General features: G+C 40.8%; 1 protein-coding gene across 2 annotated transcripts in view; it reads right to left on the reverse strand.

The window, feature by feature from the left end:
* Positions 1-214: 214 nt before the first annotated feature.
* Positions 215-21,019, reverse strand: part of vldlr (very low density lipoprotein receptor) — a 63,358-nt gene continuing 42,553 nt past the window's right edge. Inside the window, exons 10-20 of one of the 2 annotated variants that reach the window (XM_031745672.2) lie at positions 20,415-20,540; positions 18,263-18,434; positions 17,628-17,852; positions 17,418-17,536; positions 16,230-16,369; positions 14,147-14,288; positions 13,016-13,165; positions 5,118-5,177; positions 2,652-2,729; positions 2,372-2,541; positions 215-1,345 (exon numbers count right to left, since the gene is read on the reverse strand). In XM_031745672.2, coding sequence (XP_031601532.1) covers positions 1,310-1,345; positions 2,372-2,541; positions 2,652-2,729; positions 5,118-5,177; positions 13,016-13,165; positions 14,147-14,288; positions 16,230-16,369; positions 17,418-17,536; positions 17,628-17,852; positions 18,263-18,434; positions 20,415-20,540 — 1,418 coding nt within the window. In that variant the 3' untranslated portion in view covers positions 215-1,309. The remainder of the gene's footprint in view (positions 1,346-2,371; positions 2,542-2,651; positions 2,730-5,117; positions 5,178-13,015; positions 13,166-14,146; positions 14,289-16,229; positions 16,370-17,417; positions 17,537-17,627; positions 17,853-18,262; positions 18,435-20,414; positions 20,541-21,019) is intronic. The other variant, XM_031745673.2, reaches the window with a different exon arrangement.

The following is a 21,019-nucleotide window of genomic DNA, read 5'->3' on the forward strand; positions in this document are numbered from 1 at the left end:
TTGTCAAATCAGCAAACGTAATGTTGTGCTTGCCTTGTAGAATAATCAGCTCTGCTGAGTGAAATTCTGATATTTTGCCTGCAACCTACCACCTCTAGTTTTCTTGATAACCAAGATTTGACAAAAGATGATTTTTACAGCTCAGGAATAGGCTTTAAAGCAGTCATATACCACACAAAACATTTATGCATGACAAAAAAGAACAAGATTTGAGCAAAGTTGTGGATTAAATTTTAATTCCGAAGTGATTCGCAGATCAGTTTCTTCACAGATACAGTCTTCCCGTTTTATTCGTGTCCCCCCTTCTTTGTACAAGGCTAGAAAAAGTTCACAGCAACAGCACAAACATACAAAATAGTTTTACCAAATTCATTGTGTTTTGTTTTTTTCCTTCTTAAATACATCTGAGCCGCTGGTATGATGCCCAACCATAGCAAAAAACTGATCAAGTCAAATGTATACAATCTTATTTACACAAGGAGCATTTGATCAAAGTGCATTGAAGAGTCCTGATTGACGATCATGTCCAAAGGATGGGCAAATATGTACAGTGTTTACAAAAGCTGTAACCATGGTAAGCAGCATCATAATCATAATAATAATAATAATAATGATAATAATAATGATAAGAAGAAGAAGAAAATGCCTGTAAGAACGCATTCTAAGAGGTGGTGATGGCAAGAAAACACTTAAATTAATGAAAGAAAACTTAGATTTTAAATATTACTGCCCAAACATGATCGTACATAAATATTCACATCTGAGGAAGCCACAAATAAAGTCTGGACCGCATCCTCTCCCCATTAAAGCCTTACTTCTAAAGGACCCTTGACCCCTTGTGTTTCGTGCAGGCTTCAAACATTTGCCGTGTCGGGTTCTGGGATCCCAGATCCTGTTTCAAGTTCTGGTTTTAAGACAGTTTACCGAAATAAATCTTGCATCCACAAAACCCCACGAGGAGGAGATCAAACTGACAATTCATCTCTCTCAACTGTTGCGACACGAAGACGGCAAGCTCCTTAAAGAGGGCGGGGCAAAGAAATGACTGGAAAATGTCTGCGGCCCAAAAATAATGAGAAAAAAAAAAATCCTTACAACTTTGGATGTTGAGTGAAACCAGTCGGGACAGAATTCATTGCAATATTTACATAATAAATAACATTTCCTCTTCACCACACACAGTGGTTTAATGTACTTCAGAAGGCATGTGGTCGTACTATAAGGTCTGCTGCTGCTGCTACGGTCAAGCGTCGGCACTGGAACGAGGCGGCGCGGTGTGACCGTGAAAAATAAAAAAGACCCAACATGATCAGGATAAATCATCCTCTGTGCTCACTATCGAAATCTGGAGGAAGATGAAGGGAGGGGGAGGAGAGAGGAAGACCGGTTTAGAAAGGCTCACAACAACAGCACTTTAAAGGCTCATTCATTCAAAGCTGCACCGTCTGCTGCATTCATGAAGTAAGACAGTGTGCTGGTTTAAAGGGAAGGTGTGTGCTGCAGGTATTGAACTCATGTTGCCTTTTGAAACATCTGCTGCAGCTGTGAGGGCGACAGCAGAGGCTCGTGTCCATCTTGTGGCCCCGGTCGGGCTTAGGTTAATCTGTTTAATCTGTATACGGAGTGATGCGCTTTGCAGACAGCCAACAATGAACATTAAGGATTACTACGGGCCACAAGGTCATGGTGAGAGTGGAGGTCATTAACATGCAGGCTCCATCTTCCGAAGCCTGGCTGGAATAATTTAAGCTGCTCAGAAACTGCAGCTCGTGGTTATTTTCACCTTCGCTGAGGAGGTTACGTGATTGGTTCAGTTCATTTGTTGGGAGGATTACACAAAACGCTGGCCAGGTGTATGAGGGGGTAAAAAACAGACAGGCATTGTTAAGGACAACTTCACAAGGACTCGAGCCCTTTACCACTGCCCACGCCTGGTTGCCAACTGACTGATTGCATGTACAGAGCGATGGTATTGTTTGCATAAATAAGCAGCTGTGCGTTTTAGTTACTCTGGTGATTTGAGGCCATGTTTATTTACAGCTCCAATAATTTATGAGTAAATTGAGCTAACATTTTGTAAGCGATTGCTCACAACCTAAGGTGACAGGTGCACCGAGTTATTCCTGGTTTGGTTTTATTTGCTTAGAATTGTTTATTTCGATGCCTTGCATACCAACATGTGAATCAAAGCTCCCTTACATAAAAAGGAAGCCGTTTCAACTGTTCCTGCAGCTGCGTCTGAGACCTTTACAGAGCTTCACCAACAAAATGTCTGAAGCTGGAATTTCCAAATTCCCAGTCTGAATTTTCATCTGGAACACACTGTTAATCACTACCCTGAGTTAACGTTGTTCTTGGATTCTTCACTCACCGCGGGGTACGTGTGTCCTACATTGGCGCCGTGCCTCGTGATGTCAATGTTGAGGTCTTCTTCTGTGGTCTTCAGGTAGACTGGGTTGTCAAAGTTCATGCTCTTCTGGTTCTTCAGCTGCCAGTTCCTCCACATCAGGTAGCCGCCTGCTGCCGCCATCGCCAGTAGCACTGAGTGGAGACAAACAGTCAGGAGTCAAATCACCCCACCAAAAAAAGTGCCAAGGATCTGAAATGAGGATTTTAATTAGTTTGCACAAGTGTGTGTGGCATCTACTCACAGACGGGTAGTATGGCCCAGGCAGCAGCAGAACCTCTGGCTGTTGAATTCACTTGAATTGACGTGCTCACATTGGCTTCTGAAAGAAAACAAGGCACATGTCAACAGCCAACACGTTTAAAAACATTTCCTTAGTCACTTTGACTACCAGTTAGGTTTCCAATCAAGAAGCAGAATAAAGTGAAAATCCAAAATCATTAGTGAAACTAATTTTGGCAACTGGTTTTTAACCTTTTAAAGAAAACAGCATCTGAAGAGCATTTCCCCAGTAAGTTCTTGTATCAGTGTCAAGTGAGGGCGGAAAAGAAGCTCGGCTGAATGCAGTAACGGGCCTCAGGAGAAGAGAAGGTTTGATTTGCTCGTACTACCAGCTGGCCCGCTTTGCTGTCAACTGTGAAACCATTAAATTCTTGCAACGTGTCAACATTTTGGTTCAGAGTAAAATATTGAAACTACTCCTGGCCTCATCCTTTCAACGCATTCATACCTCACCCTTCAAATCAGCGTAAACCATCAGTTTGGAGCGCTGATCGCATATGTGACAAAATCAGTAGAGGTCATCAAAGTTCAATCTGTCCAAATCTTTGGTTTGATTTATTAAAGCTAGAACCAACATCCTTAGCTTCACTTTGTTTACCAAATATCAGCTCCAATCATTATGCTGCAATAAATACCTTGTTGATCAAATCAAAGCAAAACACACATCAGACTCATATACGAGAAATAGTCTGTTCAAGAAGATTTCAGTCTGAGATCCAGATTCACTTGGATAAAGAGACTGTAGGGCATTTTGTTTAGCTTTTGTGGACAAAGGTATAAGCTCAGACTTCTCTTGTTCCATGTGGGACACGCTGAATTTAAGCCATTATTCTATATTTAAAAAAACAAAAGCAGAAAAACAAAAAAACCCAAACAAAAAAACCAAACAGGTAAAGTTCTACAATTCACCAGCATACGTGGTTTTTAAAGTTTAGTTTCTATGACATGTCAAAAAAAGAAGTCGGGAGTAAACTGGAAGCTCTTTAACTGCTTATTGCAGTTTAAATAAATAAAGCATTTCCAGCAGAAGAAAGTGTGTTTGGAGCCGCGTCAAACTAAACTAGAGCTTGTGTCTTTATGGTAATGAAGGATATCAGAACAATGCAACAGTGTTTTGCAGCAACAATGGAGCTCAGTGACAGAAGAGGATATAGCAGGCTTTGGATACTGGGCCATGATTTGGTAGGAGGATTAATTCATTGTTCTGTCGTTTGCTGGTAGTCCATTTTTCTTTGATTTTTTGACATCCTGCAACACCTCACCTAAAAACAGGACATTAATCAAAATGTTCAGGACTGCAAGACTTCTTTGACTCTTCGTGTAAGCACAAATTTTATGCTCTTCCAAGAAAGCTGAGATCACAGTTTGAAAAGAAGCGTTGGGGGTGGGGGGGCAGTCTGAGAATTGCTGATTCCTGCTCCTCTTGCACAACTTCATTTCTTGATGCCTGAAGGATTTGTGCTACAATCCCTTTGTGTTGCAGTAATATAACAGTCACGTCTTAATTACCAGATTATGCCAAACTTTAAATGGGAAAGTGATTTTAGTGATGAAGCCTCCTTGTTCCTGCCACTAGGTGTTGCTCATGTGCTGTGCTCTTAATAGTGTATTGAACTGTGGTTTAATCAGCTGAAACAGAGGCAAACAACAGCTTTTACCTCCAAGTACAGCATAAAAACCCTCCATGGTCAAATTGCCTATATGAGATTCATGAGAACAAGCTCCAATTTAGAAACTGGGAGGATCTCATCAGCAGTCCTTGTGTTACTGATTAGGGCTGCTGTATGCATTTTTAGCATTTTACAGAGGATTAGAACAAAGTTCCTGAAGTTGCTGGAGTTGTTTATGCAGTAATCACATTTTAGACCTTGTGAGTCTGATGTTTGACACATGGCCGACAATTCACACATCCAACATAAGAGTGCAGCGCAGTGCCCGCTTTATTTCCAACAAATGTTAAACATGTGACACCCTCTTGACTATTTCTTACAACTACCTGAAATCAGCCCACTGTGCATTTATAAAACAAAGAAACAAACCAAACACCTATTGCGCATCATTAGCACAGATAAAGACCAAAGCACAAGCAGAAGCTAGCATTACAGATGTGAAAAGCAAGCCCCAAGCGGTTAAAAATCTCCACAGCACCATGGACACAAGAAACCTTTAATTTTGGCTTTAATCAAACAAAAAGCTGATTAAATGAGTAGGTTGGGGAAGGATGGGATGTACCCAAAAACATTTAAGACAGATGTTCCCCAGTTAACAATTCAAATGAAAATGCCTCCTTGATCCATGGTGAGGGAGGAGAAAAGCCTGTTTGTTTGTTTTTTTTTAATTCACTTTTGAATGAAGCCCAACATGCTTTAAAGCGAGCCACCAGCGAGCCAGAGACAAACGCAGTGCAGGCGTCAGCTGACGGTTTTACCTGGGGGTGGCTGTATTAGAGCTTTCCCAGCATCCTTTGAAGGACCTTTGAAAGTAGGGTCTGTACAGAGAGAGCCAAGAATCATGGTTTTGACGACAGCGCACGCACACAAACTTCACAGAGGGTGTCCTATTTTTTAAAAACCAAACAGCACACATGCAAGCAGGCCTTCTTTGAATATAGACCAGATCTCAGGAGACTAAGCTAGTAAATAAATGCTCTGAAGCACTGATCCACTTTTGTTCAGCGAGAGGAAAGTTAAGCTAAGTAGAGAACCATCACAACGACAGCAATGTCACATCTTGAATTAAGATTACTCGTGGTTCTCCTGCTTTGATATGACGAACGCTGGACAAGTGAGAGCACGACTCTCAAAGGCAATTTAGCAGATTCAAAGCTGCAGCGCACTATAAAAATGCATCAATCAGGACGTCTCTACCAGCATCTGTACAACCAGGAAGGACAGCTACAGCAACAATAAAACCTTTATGGCTGGATCAATATGCTCTTGATTAGCAGAGGCAGCAGTGTTAGGATGTCTCAGGGCTTGAATGAACAAGTCAGACTGAAAAAGCAATATTAACAGTCAAGACCAAACTAAAGCAGTTTCCAAAAGCTTTATCTACCACAGAAAAACACTTTCAGATCAGTCACTGTCATTTAGAAAACTGGCAAAGATTAAAATTGGAATTGAACCCCCGTAACCTTGTGAGGCCATTAATCCTTTTGTTTGCAATTATATTGACTCAGACTGCACAATATTTTTGTCCATTATGATGCAACTGTCAGGTTGAAACTTCCCTTTTCCATAACAGACCAGTTTTTCTATGACACTTGTCATATGTCATGAGGAAGGTGGGGCTAGCTGGATGGCTATAAACAGTCAATGGGAAACAAAAGCAAATGTATAATTGGGAGGCAAAATGTACACAGCTCTGGTTTTACATCATTAGGCTCAAATGCAGTCATTTCAGAAAAACTCAGATTGCAGATTTCCATTTTCGTCATGGAACAACCTGCTACATACGTAACCCTGACCATTGACGGGTTGATCAAAGTCTCAGGTAGGTTATACAAGCTTCAGCTAACATAACCCCGAGCATAGCCTTAAGTAGAGATGAGCAACATGCCACATATGTCTGATAAGCTCACCTCTTTCCTTCCAACACCAAATATCTCCTTTCCAAAACTCCATCTCCAGACCCTAGAAAGGTTTTATACTCCAACATGTCAATATGTCCACACACACAAAAAGAAAAAACACAAACAAAAGCACCTGCAAACTAAGGATCATCTTTGAGGCTTTGGTTCAACTTTACTTTTTGGGCACACGGGAAAAGCCAGGAACAAGCACTCAGCCTTCAAATCTGCAGAAGACTTTACATACATTTGACTAATCCAATAATCAGTAAATTCCAAATGCAATGAAAACATATCTGATGAATGGCAAGGAAGTTTAGGAGAGTCTGTAAAACACTGGTGGTCTTAGTATGTATTTTGCCTAACATCAACAGCCTGTCAGTTTTATAGGTTTGTGTATGAACGGCAAGAAAAAAAAAAAAGCATATTTAATTAGACAATGTTTCATTCAGATAATTCAGAAATTTTAGATACAATATTGGCAGCTTTATAGAAAGATGGACCTGTGATGAATGATACCAAATGATAAACAGTGGAACCAAGTCTCAGCAGAGCTGGAAAATCCATGAAACGCGCTGTATTTCAGCCTGAGATGGTGCAGTCTGAAGCAAAAAGACTCCCCAGTTGCCTCTAAAGACTTATACGAATCCCTCGGTAGTAGTTTGAGGACCAAACCCTGAAGTGAAGAGCAATGCTTATTACTTTCCTCTCACTAACAAGATTAGGGCCGGTCCAAACTGCAGCCGCACAATGCTCTACAGTTCCCCATTCGGTCCAGCTGCGACGGCTGTAAAATGGGATAAATGTGTTATCTGCTGGTTTAGTAAAGAGCAACGAGGCCTTTGACAACGAAGCCTTTGAATACAAGGGAGGAGGAGGCGCTTTCAGCGAGTGACAGGCATCCCATTTTAACTCCTCCCAAACTATTCTCACTCTTTATTAACAGGACAGACAGGTGTGAAAATACAGTTTCATATAAAGACATTAACAAAAACTCTATACAAACAGGTCTGTACAGAATCACATGCTCATAGCTGCAAGCACATAGATGCCAAGGAGATAAAGACAAGTATGCACTCACATCCTGCCAGTCAGGGTGGTACATTCAGTTATTAGAGTGGCTGTAAAGAGTCTGGAGACAGCTCGAGGTTCCCTAACAGTCTATGAGATGGTGACTCTGGCTGCAGGGATTCTCACTACACGAAGGTCTTGTATATCTGCAAAGAACGCAGGCTGTAAAGTCTGCTGCAGAGCACCAGGAATTTACTGGTGCACAGTTCATGGCATCAAAGCTTTAATGACCCAAATGCCAACTGGGAATCTTCATAACTACAGTATTACCCACCACCATCATCATGCAGAAGACACCGTTACATGCCCCTCTTCGACCCCAGCAGCCTCAATCTGCATGCTCAGCAATGTCGGATGCTGGACTAAAACTTTCTAACTACAGCAGTGATAAATCCATGTTCTACCACCCTGACACTATACAGCTGTGGTTCAAGCTTTTTCTGAATGACCCACCAAAAGCTGAATTAGAGCTCATGCCCCACACTTCAATTTTTAAATCAAATGAGCAAAACAAAAAGGATCCAAGTTGAATTTAAGTTAACAAATTTACCTGCACTTTTCTCTTTTCATTCTAGCTGACCATCTAGAATTCATCTTATAAGTTACAGAAGAGAAACTGAACAGAATCTCAAGAGAAAGGACCTGTTGTGGATGCTTCCTCCTTTTGCACTGGGAGCTTCATAAAGTGTTCCTAAAGGGCCACCACTGACACATGAGCCAATTCTCCGTCTGCTGCAAGCTCAGGTTATAGTGGCCCTCCAGCTTGCAGCACATCTTTAAATCACCAGCTACACTCCAAGACTGTACAGCTGGAGGAGGCCTGAGCCTCTCTGGAGAGGCAGCTGAATGGATCAAGTTTGAAAAGTCTGGAACCTGCTGCAGGGAGCTGGGATTATGCTGAGCTCAGTGAGTGCCCACTCAAGCATATTTAAAATCAGCTGGAAACTGTTGAACAGTTTTATTTGACTGAACCAGCGAGTTTCCCTTTCACAAGCTCCCGCCTTTAACCTTTAGACCATTACAGACCTGACCTGCTGTGCATGAGGCCAAGGGACTGATAAAAATTCACCAATATATATTTAAAAAAAAAAAAAAAAAAAAAAAAAATAGATCTGAGGAAAATGAAACTTGTAGAACCACCAGATATCAAACACTAAGAAAGAAAAGCTGTAAAAACTGTCAAAACTCCCAGAACTCAAAAATAAGGAGGGAAGTGGAGAAGAGCCTTAAAGAAAGCCGAACAGGCTAACTAGAGAGACTTTCACACTGGAGGACAGGAGTGCAGAGAGTTGTCACGGAGATATTCCAGTACTTTGTGTACACCAGTGTCTCGGTCTACAGCTTGAGTCCAATTAGGAGAGTTGGTGTGCTGAATTCGGCTGTCAGGTTCCTATCTGACAGTGCTTCACTATGAAAAGGATAATCTGTGGGAGCAAAGAAAGGAGCTGGACTGCTCAAGACAGAAACAACTAAGGGAAGGGGACAGTGTTTCTAGGCAACCTTTCCCAGGCAAATAAAAAGGAGGCAGAAGGAGAGAAGGGCTGCAGTTTGATTTTTAGTGCACTAGTTCAATTCTTACAATTCTCACATCTAAGAGTAACAAGCACACTGGTACTTGGCCATTTCTGGTGTCCAAACTCCTTGCTTTCAAAGTTAAAATAAATCTTACAAAGTTGATGGAAATTTGAGTGCCGATGCAAGCAGATGTAGTCTGTGTGATGTTTCAAGTGAAGTTTTCAGTTTTTTGCAAAAATCTGCAGTCACATTAAAGCCATCTCAGCTCTATTGTCAAAGTACAGAGACAAGGTTAAAGTACAGAGACAAGGTTAAAGTACAGAGACAAGGTTAAACTACAGTAGTGCCACTAGAACCATCTGGAAAGGTACCAAACAGTGGGAGTGTTGAGTTCTAAGGATCCGTGCTTGAACCTGCTTTCGCTATAATATCTCAGAATATGGAAGAATATATGCAGGTCCATAACTAAAGTCAAAGAGTTACTGAAGAACGCTGTGAAGTGATTAGGGTCCCATATAATCATTAAATGGTAGCTGCCTGCAAATATATTACATGTAGGTTCCATATACAGGCTTGTTAGATCCATCTCAGCACCATGCTGTGCATCTTAAAGCACGAGCCTCAGTAAAAGAAAGGAACAGGAGTGTTTGCCTTCATTTTATCAGTGTACCACAGTGTAAGGTTTCTCTGCAGCCGTCTCAAAATAAAGCCGACAATACAAAAAAAAACAGCCAACAGTCTCATCCAGAGCACAAAGCACACTTCAGTGAAGTGATCAGACGAAAAAGATTGAACATTTTCCCTGAAAGCAATGCTTTAATTACTAGTAAGTAAAACTGTGTTGCACAAGTATGCAATTCAAAGGACCAATAAAAATGAGAAAGTAGGAGATGTTTATTGCACTGCCACATGTAATGCTTCTGCTACAAAACTAACCCATCTTCTCAATGTCAAACTAAACTCCAGTTCTGCAATAGTTACTGTCAATATTTACTAAAGTCTACAGAAGTTCAAGCAAAGGATGTGTCAGTGTCTCATGTGGTTTAACTAGATGTCTACAAAAGGGGAACCAGCAGTTAAACAACTGAACTGGAGAATATTTGATCCCAGTGCCAACAAAATAAATAAAAAAAATAATAATAAAAAAAATCTGTAAGCATAGTTCAACTATGCTAGTCTGGTTAATACTGAATGGAGGGGTAACACACAGTACAGTTTGTGTACTTGTAGTTTTTTTTTTAGAGCTTCTTCATAATTTATTATGTTTCTTTGGTTCCAGCTTTTGTTTTGGGTATGTAGTTGCATTTTCTAAGTTATTTAATAATATTTGTCCCTGCTCAGGGATTGTAGATGGAAATTAGTCTTGTCACTTCATCTCTCATGAAATTAAGGTTTGAGTTTTATTCTTCATCAGAAACAAAAACAAAATTTTGGCCTGGGGCCATTTTCATAACTTGGACCCATTAGGCTCAGCAGTGGTAAATGTCTTGAATTATAATTAAACTATGGTAGGAGTTTGTATTTGGCCCTTTTGACCCCATTTCACATAATGCTGCTGGTGTTACGAGCCAGGCCCGGTGTGATGTGGGCTGTGGTATGACTGGTATGCACGGAGCCTTAACTCAGGATGCTGAATTAAGAAAAGCTTCATTCATCCATCAAGGCTGGCACGTTTGTGTGACAACTGAATCACATGCAAGGCCTTTTCATACAAAGGCCATTTTCAGATTCTGCATTCAGAATCAGAGATAAAACAGCTGCACTGCATTTGTAAAAACCGGTTATGCCTTTTTATGATAACAGAAATAAATAAGGAGTCAATATATTTGTCAATAAAGAACAAAGACTGCAATAGTGTCAAATAAATCATTGTGCCAAAGGGTTGAGGTCAGAGCTCTGGAGGGGTAAACTGAAGCGCCGACTCGGAACAAACCAAATCCCTGCAATCGGTTTCCAAAATCTTGTGGCAGATCTTCCCACAGCAGCCGAGGCCGGCCACAGACTTGCTCTCGTTTGTTAAACGTTTTCATTTAAAAATGAAATGAAAACATTTAACAGTCTCATGGTTGGTGTTGTGCCCATTCAGCTGCCACAGTCACACTCCACTCAGTGCAGAGAAATGAAGACTGCACAGGGTGGGACTTAACCCCCCAGGAAAAAAGAGCCGGGGGTTACTTTCAGCAGCAAAACGCAACAATTGAGTGGAAGAAGGATCAACGTCAGGATCCGACACAATTCAGCTGTCAGGATGAAATACTTCCCAACACAGGAGGAGACGAAGCTGCAGCTGAGATGTGAAGGAGGATGATGTTGAGACTTGCCAAAAAGAGGCGCTGAAAAACTGGATCACAACACCGAGTGACTCAGCTACTGTTCAGCTGTCAGACTACTAATACAAACAGACAGCTGGGTTTTTGGCTGGCATGGATACAGATAGAAACCAAGACACAGCGGGAGCACACACCATGGAAACATGCTTGGAAAACCCGTAGAATTAGACTGAATTTATTCCGTCTTTCAGCCGATTTTGTGTTTTGGTGGCTAACCTGTGAAACCTAAGCTCCATTTTACCTTTTCTTTAATAGAGTCACATTTGAAATGAGCAGCAGGGAGTATGAAGCAGAAAGAAAGGGAAACAATTGGCTTTAAATCACAGGTGGGTGTGAACACAATGAGCAGGTGTACCCATTCTGAGAACCACTGAGGTTTGGCACCTTCCTGCTTTCCATTTTTCCTAATACTTTTATGCAGTATTAATGTCTTACTAATTTTATTGTGTTTTAGGGCTTCAACTCTCCAAAACTACAAAAACAGCAGAGCTTCTAAACCCACTTTGCTGGAGATTCACAATAGTGATTGAAATGAGAACTGACAGGAGTGTGCACAATTTTCTCACAATTCATCAGGAAACCACTCTACCTCTGATGGGATGTTCCTGCTGCTGAATAACTTAGTTTCTCTTCATGTAAATCTGAAGATTTATTTTCCTCCATGTTCTCTTTCCATGTTGCAACTAATACAATATTTCATTTTGTTTAGGTTTACACCGCATTTGCATTTTTTAAGATCACACAGTCCAGGGTTTCCATCAGCATATTTCAAGCCTGGCAGCCCACAGGACCAAAGCACTGGGAGTGGTTACCATTTATTTTTAAGATGCTTTTACATAAGAGCTACAAGTTCAGGAAGTAGGCAAGCAAGCATTCACTTATGTTCTTGACAACCCTACATTACTTTTTACTTCATGCTGCAAGTGGGGGAAAAAAAAACAAAGAAAAAGAAAAACAAAGAAGTGTTCTTGTGAAGAAGCAGTAATGTGAGAACCACAAATAGCTCTGCTGTTCCACTAATCCACACAGTATGTCATGTGGTTGGCCGTGCAGCTTTTATTGAACAAGACCATCTGACCAGACTAAAAGTAGGAAAACACTTAAAACATTTCAATCTAGAGGCTGGACACTGCCCAAATACTGCATGTATCATCTCAAGCCATCAGTCATAAGCATGCAGTGTTGTGTTTAACATTCATGACAAGTCAATGTCGTTAGCTCACCGAGTGTGTAGCTAATGTTTGTGCAACGCCAGCAGCATTGTTTTCACTAGCAAAGATCCACCCTGTCTGGTTTTTGTCAGGCCTGGGGTACCGTCTCCAGAGTCTTGACTCCCTGTTTAAAAATGGTGACTGCAACTAAATTCTGTTGTGTATACAAGTTAATGACAGTTGCTAACACGAGAAAAACGCAGAGAACAGAACATCGCCTTTGCATGGGATAGATGTTAATAATCACAGTATGTGTGAAAATGCTTGTCCAAACATGAGAGATCATTAAAGAGGTGGATGTAGTTCATGTCACCAAAACCAAACCATATGGCATCTTTACAAGCGCTGTGACCGTTTTACAGTACAAGCTTGTACGCAGATCATGACTTGTACCATTAGACTTTATAAACAACTCCCGCTGGCACACTTCAGATATATCTGAATACTGCTCGTACTTCAAATGCTCACAAATGAATCATTAGTACAGTATTTGTTTCAATTATATAAACATGTCAAAATGTATGTCGTAGCATTCAAGTTTGCAGCTCTGGTGAGATTTGCTCCAGGGTTCAGGTGTAAACACAGATGAAGTGCCAAAACAAATCAAGAACTCAAGGGTGCCGTGACTCACCAGGTCTGCAGCGCAAGCCGTCAGCAGTCAGCTCCTGCCCCTCGGGACACACGCAGGTATATTTGGGGGAGTGTTTGTTGATCTGTGGTGCAGGCAGGCACATGTAGCTGCAGCCTCCATTTTCACCTTTCTCCAAGCACCAGTTAGTACCTGCACACAAGAGTCAGCAGCTCTGATCAGACTGATCTGAGGGGCAAATTAAAGCTAATCAAACCATTTCAGTTAACAAGTGTCACATGGGTACATTAAATCCACAGTGAAAGGAGCTTTAACGCCCTCTTCTACTGTGAAGTATATCCACAGGTTGACTGAACAAAACTAGGGTTTAAATCTCATCCATAGTGTGATCGTCAACATTTTCATCCTATGGATGAAAACACATGATCGTTATAAACCAAGAGAGCACATTTTGATAGACTAAGTGCAATAAAGTTTAAATATTACAGGATAACCACAAAATATCAAAAATCTAATACTGTACACTTAGAAGCTGTAAAGTGGTGGTATGTATTGCATACTTAAGTATACTGTACATCATGGGAACAAATACTGCTGAGAGTTTCTATACAATCACTGGCCACTTTATTAGGCCCATTTAGCATTACTGTGTTGGGCCCACCAGTGATCTTTGATACAGGGATAGCCCATTGATAGAGCTCACTTGTCATGGATCTTTCCATTTCTTAAGAGAACTTTATAATCCAGTCAATCCTCTTAAAGGGAAACATAAGCCAATCAGAGCACAACATGTGACTTTAAAGCTTCAAACATGAGGATAATTTAAAAGATTGGGGCTTGACATACTAGCCGCCTCTGTTCAACCCTTTACATGATTCTCAACTTAGTTGCATCATTAGCTATTAAAACTCGTGTCAATTATGGCGACATGATTACAGCTTAAAATTATAATTATCACTAGCACTCCTTGTACCTTGATAATGTGTAATTACAGTAATTTCTGATTACTTTCCCCTCATTAGCCTTCATTAACTCAGAAGTGACATCAGCTCTGATACTGGGGTTCCTGTGATGTCACCGAGCCTGCAGGAGTAAAGATTTCCAAGCTTAAGTATTAATATCCGTCAGTTCCTCCAGCCTCGCTCTGCTAGTTTCAGCTCCCTCTTTTCTTACCTGACAGCTGAATGAGCTCATGGTACACTATGATGTCCTGGGGGTCGTTCAGGTTGCTGGCCAGCGTAACCACGTCAGAGCCGGTGAACTTGTTTGCACCGTAGATTGCTTCCTTTTCCCCATCAGTCCAGAAGACTCGATCCTGGACAAAGGGCAGAAAAAAAAAAAACAAAAAAAAAAAAAAAAAAAACGCTGAAGAAGTCTACTCATAAACATCACAGCCAATACAAAACATCCATAAATCACTGTCATCACACAAGTGCTTAAGTGCCATCACAGACTTTGCCGTCAGCTTTGTCTCATTACAAATTATCAGAAACAATTTCAGTGGCATAACATACCAACATTTATACAACTTGGAAATAATTACATGCCCTTTTGTTGTGATATTGTTTTATACCAATATAAAATAAGTTAATTCTACAATAATCTGTAAACTGAGTAGCCCCTCATCAATTGTAAGAAATTTATGGATCCACAGTAATACAAGTCACATCTGCTCAGATCATGTGGTGTTCCTGCACTGTACGCTGCAAAGTTGCATCTAAATTTTCTGATGAAGCTGCCATGTGGCTTTTGATGCTTACGTTAAGCTCGTTCTTCATGTGTTAATTAAAAGCAAACTAAGGACGAGGACTTTTCATAAAGACGGAACGCGATTAAAGCCCTGAAAAGCTTTATGACTCTAGATATCAGCAAAATTTAGCTTCAACATAAATGTTCCTGATGATATTAAATGGATGGATTTTTATAAACTGTGCTGTTAGGAGAAATCTGATGATTGTTTTAGACCTCATGCCATCGTGTGAATAAATGTGCCATCTGTCTGAGTGAGAGCATGTTACATGAGTGGGTGTAGGTCGATTAGACAGCAAGAGTGCTACATGTAAATGACTGTGCTTCCAAAGGTTAGATGTGGAAAAAGTGGTCTGAATGCAACGAGGAACCCAGCTTTGGAAACAACCAATTCTGTTAGGATAGTGATGCAATAATGGCAAACACCATAATCTTACAATTAATGAACTTTGATGTGGAGCCTAGACAAGCATGTGTTTTTGACCTCAAAGCAAATCTCACACAGGCAACAGCAGAGGACTTGTGCACTTGGAAAGCTGCACAGCGGACAACTAATCAACACCTCAATTATGTGCTGGCAACAGGGGACCAGGTGAGAGACCCTCAGAATGGTGTCTTAGGTCATTTATGTTTGCTAGAGTTTCGCACTTTTAGGAAGGATACCCAGCTCTAATTGTAATATCAGTAACCCATGTAGGGCTAGGTTCACATCTATACTTTTATACAGAAAACCTGAAAAGCCCACACACACCTGGGAAATTCTTTATTCAAGAACTGGAAGGTAAAAATGTACACAGAACACTCGATTTGAAAGGTAATATCTTCTAGTTGTTTTGCATGTTGTTAAACAAACATTCTCAAGTGTTTTGGGGGATACTAAAACATGTCAACACTGTACCTGCACACTGTAGTTCTATAAGATATGCAAGAACAGATTTTAAAAAGCAGAATTTTGGTGACTGGGTTGATTGGGTTTTGTTGCACAAAATCCTTTATCATACTTGTACATGGTTTGAAGCTGTGAGCAGCTTTTCCTTTCCTGTGTTAGAGAGTTGCAACAAAAACAAAACATTAAGCACAGGAGATTTGTTTGATTTTTGTAATTTTACTTCTTGTACAGAGAGCTGACCAGGATACCAGTTTGTTTTGGTAGGTTAAATGCCATCAAGGACAAGGCAACTGGCACCAAAGACATTTAAAACATGCAAATAAACTCGTGTACACAGGCGATGAGGTCAGTGGCAAGTTCTCCCAGACAGATTTCTTAAATGCAGTTTGCAATAACTGATTGTGTCATGAAACCAATTTCCAGGATCAGAACTACATTTTTAAAAAGTGATGTTTATTATCCTCAGATATGTGATGTAAAGAGCTCTGATGGCCAACATACAGGTCAGACAGTTCAGAGAAAGCAAAAAAACAAAAAACAAAAAAAACAACCCACATTCATCTTCCAGCTGTCAACAAACTGACCCAGACTGGCTTAGAGAAAAGACAAATGCAGTACCTCGAAAACGGTGAGAGCAAAGGGGTGAGCGAGGTACTCTGAAGACTGGAGCACTTTATTCCTGTTGTCCCCGTTTAGGTCGACGCTACAGAGCATGTGCAGCTTTGAGTCGACCCAGTACAACCTGCCTTTGATCAGATCTGGGGTGAAAAGGAAAAAAGAAAAGAAAAAAGCAGAAATTAAATGGGAAGACTAAAGAAGGGAGAACAATGGCAATGAAAGTGAAAAGCAGACAAAAACAAGTGGAATGAGATGAAAGGGGGGATTAAATTGCTGTACTGATGATTCTTTAACAGGATGAATCAACTGACTTTTAGTCTTAATGGTGCAAATGTCACAAAAGAAGGCCGCACTGCAGTTTGTTTACCCATTTCTTTCTGTGAAAGGTCACTGTCCAAGTCAATTTAAAACACTTCAAGCATTTTCTGTAAGGATATTTTCAAGCTTTCCAGCACCTTGTAGTTATTGTAAGTAAATACTGAGATTACGCCATTTTACTAGAAACAAACAATGTAACAAAACAATCAGATGAATGAAAACCTTTTAAAACACATTAACCTAGGAGTTCTGAAATTTTTGGAAACAATGAATAAAATGAACATGCTGGACTCAGACTGGTTTGTATAGGCACATATTTTAAACGGTATTTCACCAGAAAGCCAGACTAACAACCTACGAGCATCCACAGCTGCTACAGCGACATAACCATCACTTCATTTCACAACAAAGCCAAAAAAAAACCAAAAACAAAACAAAAACGACTACCCTATTGACTAGTATTACTATGGTGTCACCAACTCTGTTAAACTGAATACATCATGACTTCAGCTTATTTAATGTAAAATTCACTAACTACAGCCCCCCTCTTATGTTGTTACCTGGTAAAAAGACTCATCTTAGAGACTGCACAATTGGTTACTCAGAGTTTAGCTTACAAACAAACCATGATTAAAAAAAAGTAAAATTTTCTGCAACTTGTTTCTTTAAAGGGTGAACTATTCAAATACCAAGTGATTTATAGTCAAAGTATTAAAATCACAGGCAGCTTTAAGCGCTTGTGCTGAAATTCTCACAGTGACATCACTAAAATTTAAGACCAATCCAGACTGAATTTAAGATTTTTAAAATGACCTGTAGACACCCCAGACTTAAAGAAAAACGTGCAGTGACTTGTTGGTTTGTTCCTACCCAGTGTGATTCCATTAGGCCACTGGATGTCTGTCGCCACCAGAACCTGTCTGTCCACTCCGTTCATACCAGATTTCTCTATCTTGGCTGGCTCTCCCCAGTCAGACCAGTACAGAAACCTGCAGGACCGACACAATCATGAGTAAAAGCGGACCATCAGCGGGAAATTAGAAGGGTTTCATCCAACACCAAAATGAGCCGTCCACTCACCCAGACAGCGGATCCACAGCAATATCGGCCGGTTCTTTGAGGCCCCTGTTGAACAGAACTTTCTGCTTGGTACCATTGAAACTGGCCACAGAGATGGTTTTGGTCCCGAGATCAGACCAGTACAAGTTCTTGTAGATCCAGTCCACAGCGATTCCCACTGGAGTCTGCACGTTGTCAATCACTTTCTTATGGGTGCCAACGTCCACACGCTTGTCCAGAAGAGTGCTGAGTGGAGAAGAGTTCAGCATCGGACACAGACGGATACAGAAATTATCCATTTATACAGTTTTTCAAAAGCTGCTAGGACTCCCAGTATATTATCCTTTCAGTCTGAGCCCTCTATATCACATAAAATTCAAAACTATTGCAAGCAGCCCAGTAAAATAGAACCTTTCATTCTACACATTTTTTGATGAAAATATCAAGCAGCTGAATTGCAACACAGCTACGAGGGGAAAACTTACTGCTTTAACAGACCAGAGGAAAAAAATTTAAGTTTACCTTACAAATAAAATCCATTTACCCTGTGAAGTTACAACTACATTGTGCTCCACTGTCAATGCCTCCCATAGTCCTACAACAATACTCTATTGCCCGTTTGCCTGCGTCATTCCCTCTAATCACCTACTACCTACCTGTAGATCGCCTTCTGGCCCAGGTCAGCCCAGAAAATGGTCTGCTGGTCAAAGTCTGCATCCAGAGCCACTGCGTTTCTCTGCTGCTCCACAATCTGAGTGTACTCCTTCCTCTCCAGGCCCAGACGACGGATATCACGGCGGTTGGTGAAGATCAGGCAGGGCTCCTTACCTGAGGACAGGAAAGAGGTTATTGAATGAGGTGACCGCAGCCCTTGATCTTTGGTAGAACCAGTTAATCTTATTTTTAAAAAAAAATTTAAAAATTCACCTTTCCAAGGTGTTTTATGCCTTCTATTTATTTAGACAATTGTTTAGGACAAATTATTGGTCACAGTTCTTAAAACCATTGTAACAATTGGGATTATTGTGTGCTTAAAGTGAGGAGAGCTTGTTTTCACTCACCGTTTTCTATTCATCAGTAAAATAGTGGAAGGAAAGTCAACAAGCTGCACAATTAAGCTTTTTTTTTTTAACTGTAGAAACGCGTGATAAGACCTACAACGGATGACATAACCACCTGCAGCCAGATAACGCCAGACCCTGTGTTGTCAAATGTATTAGGCTGAGTACATCTCAGGTTGTACATCTCAGGTTGTACACAACTCCTTGCTCCCCCCCAAAAAAATGACTTGCAAATGAAAACCTGATATTGTTCAGCCGTGTTATTGTTGTGATCCTAAGCCTGCTTTGAAAATATACACCTTAAAAATCAATTCACCACCCAGCTCTAGTGCCAACCCATCATTTTCCCCATTATTCCACAGAATTGTCATTCTGCTCGATTTTTTCCATAGCTGAAAGCTGCATTAAAATCACTGTGCTTACAGTTAATTAGCTTCACCCATTTACTAATGCAATCCAACAACAGCCCTGTGATAAAACGCTGCCTTCCACTCTGAAAGCCTTTCAGAAAAGAGAAACAGACCATTTCAACTTGTGGACCTTAATATGCTGTAAATGTCCCTCCTACTGACATTAAAACAAGTGGGTTTTTATAAGCGAACAAGCCTAAATGTTTAATACTGATTTGACATACAAAGGCACCATCATTACTTTGCATCTGCAAATTATGGACCATTTTGAGTCAATGACGTGAACCTGCTGCGCTTCAGAGTGAGAGCCCACGATATAGTGGTTGAACTCTCACTTAGTTCTTTTGGACTGCAATCTATATATTACTGTTGGCAATAAAGGAGCCGGAGAATCTGAGTGAACCCCCCCCAGAACAAAAAGATCTGTGGGTGCGTTTCCAGGACTCTTACCTCGATGTTTCTGAAGCAGTTAGTCAACTAAAAGCTCAAAGCTGCCTGTTACAAGTGATGACAAACCAAATGCAGTGCCTACAATTCTCCCACACAGACTAACGCCTTCAGACACAGTGCGAATCACTAGATGTTTTTCTGTCTGGCAGCAAATCATATGAACACCAAAGGTCATGACCCTGATCAGACAGGAAGCTGCCAGTTCAGTCACATCAGCAATCTGTAAGGGTTCAGTGTCATCCAAAACCACTGCAGCTCAGACACACTGGATGCAGCTGTTTGTGAAAAGTAGGTGTAAGTGAGGCTCAATTTTGGATCACGATGGACAACTCCAGGTTTTTGGGTCTGTACTGGACAGACGTCTCCACTTATGAACAGTTACACATGTGAGCATCAAAGTGACTTTTCCCAGTACATGAATATATCCTGAAATGTCTTTTCTGCAATGATGATGATACTTCACCAAAATCTTTCAAGAGAGCCCAAGGTTGCATTGCTCAGGACTATTCCTGCAGGATCTGAGCGGTCAGCTCAGACTATTACTACTTCTTAATCAGGAGATGAGACCTATTTTCACAATACTTTTTAACCCTTTGACTGCCTGCTCAACCATTTGGTTGAGCATACTTTGAGAGACTATATATAATTATATCATTATTGACCTAAAGGAATAGAAAATATGGACAAATATTTTTCATTGTATTTTTCTTGGTGAGGCAGTCAGAGGGATAAAGACACCAAATTTGTTTTGCTCGAGGGGTGCAAAACACTATTATCCAGAGATCGGGACCCAGACAGTAGCAGAACCAACAATACAGACTAAAATATGATCAAAATGTTGAGGTGAAATTAATTTTTTTAATAAGCTCTCCCAGCTGCTGACTCACCAACAGCCTTGCAGACGCCGGTGGTCGGATCCATCTGGTAGCCGTTGTGGCATTCACACTTGTACCCTCCCTTCAGGTTGATGCAGATCTGACTGCAAATGCCGGGGTTCATGCACTCATCGATATCTGCAGAAGAGGAGCAGAAAGGGGAATCATGAGGGGTGTGTGAAGAAAGAACAGCTGGTGTGTGGCATGTTTAATCTATCAAATCGGCTAAATGCCTCAGTTTGAATAATCAAATCTTTCTATGGGAGCTCAACAGCTGTATAGTCCGTGTTTATTGATGAAAATTCATCTTGCTTTTCAAAAATAAAATGTTCCTGGGATTCCTACTGCATGAGATTGTAAAGTGATTTGAGCCACGAATACACAAAATGCAAATTAAAACTAGCTTTAATTGCCGCTGATGTTTTGCCAGAACACTCGACGAGCTGCTCTCATCAGAATTAGATGTAAATTTATCAAACGTTTTCCAGAGTTTAGTGATCATTCTACATCCTGGAGTAGATTAAACGCCTCTGTGGGACCAGTGGGGTTCATGCAGATGGGATTATACACGTTTACCAAATATCCAAAGCAGCGTTTGAGGCCAAGATTGGCTCAAT

This window comes from Oreochromis aureus, linkage group 7 (genome assembly GCF_013358895.1).
Source record: "Oreochromis aureus strain Israel breed Guangdong linkage group 7, ZZ_aureus, whole genome shotgun sequence".
NCBI classification, from domain to species: domain Eukaryota; kingdom Metazoa; phylum Chordata; class Actinopteri; order Cichliformes; family Cichlidae; genus Oreochromis; species Oreochromis aureus.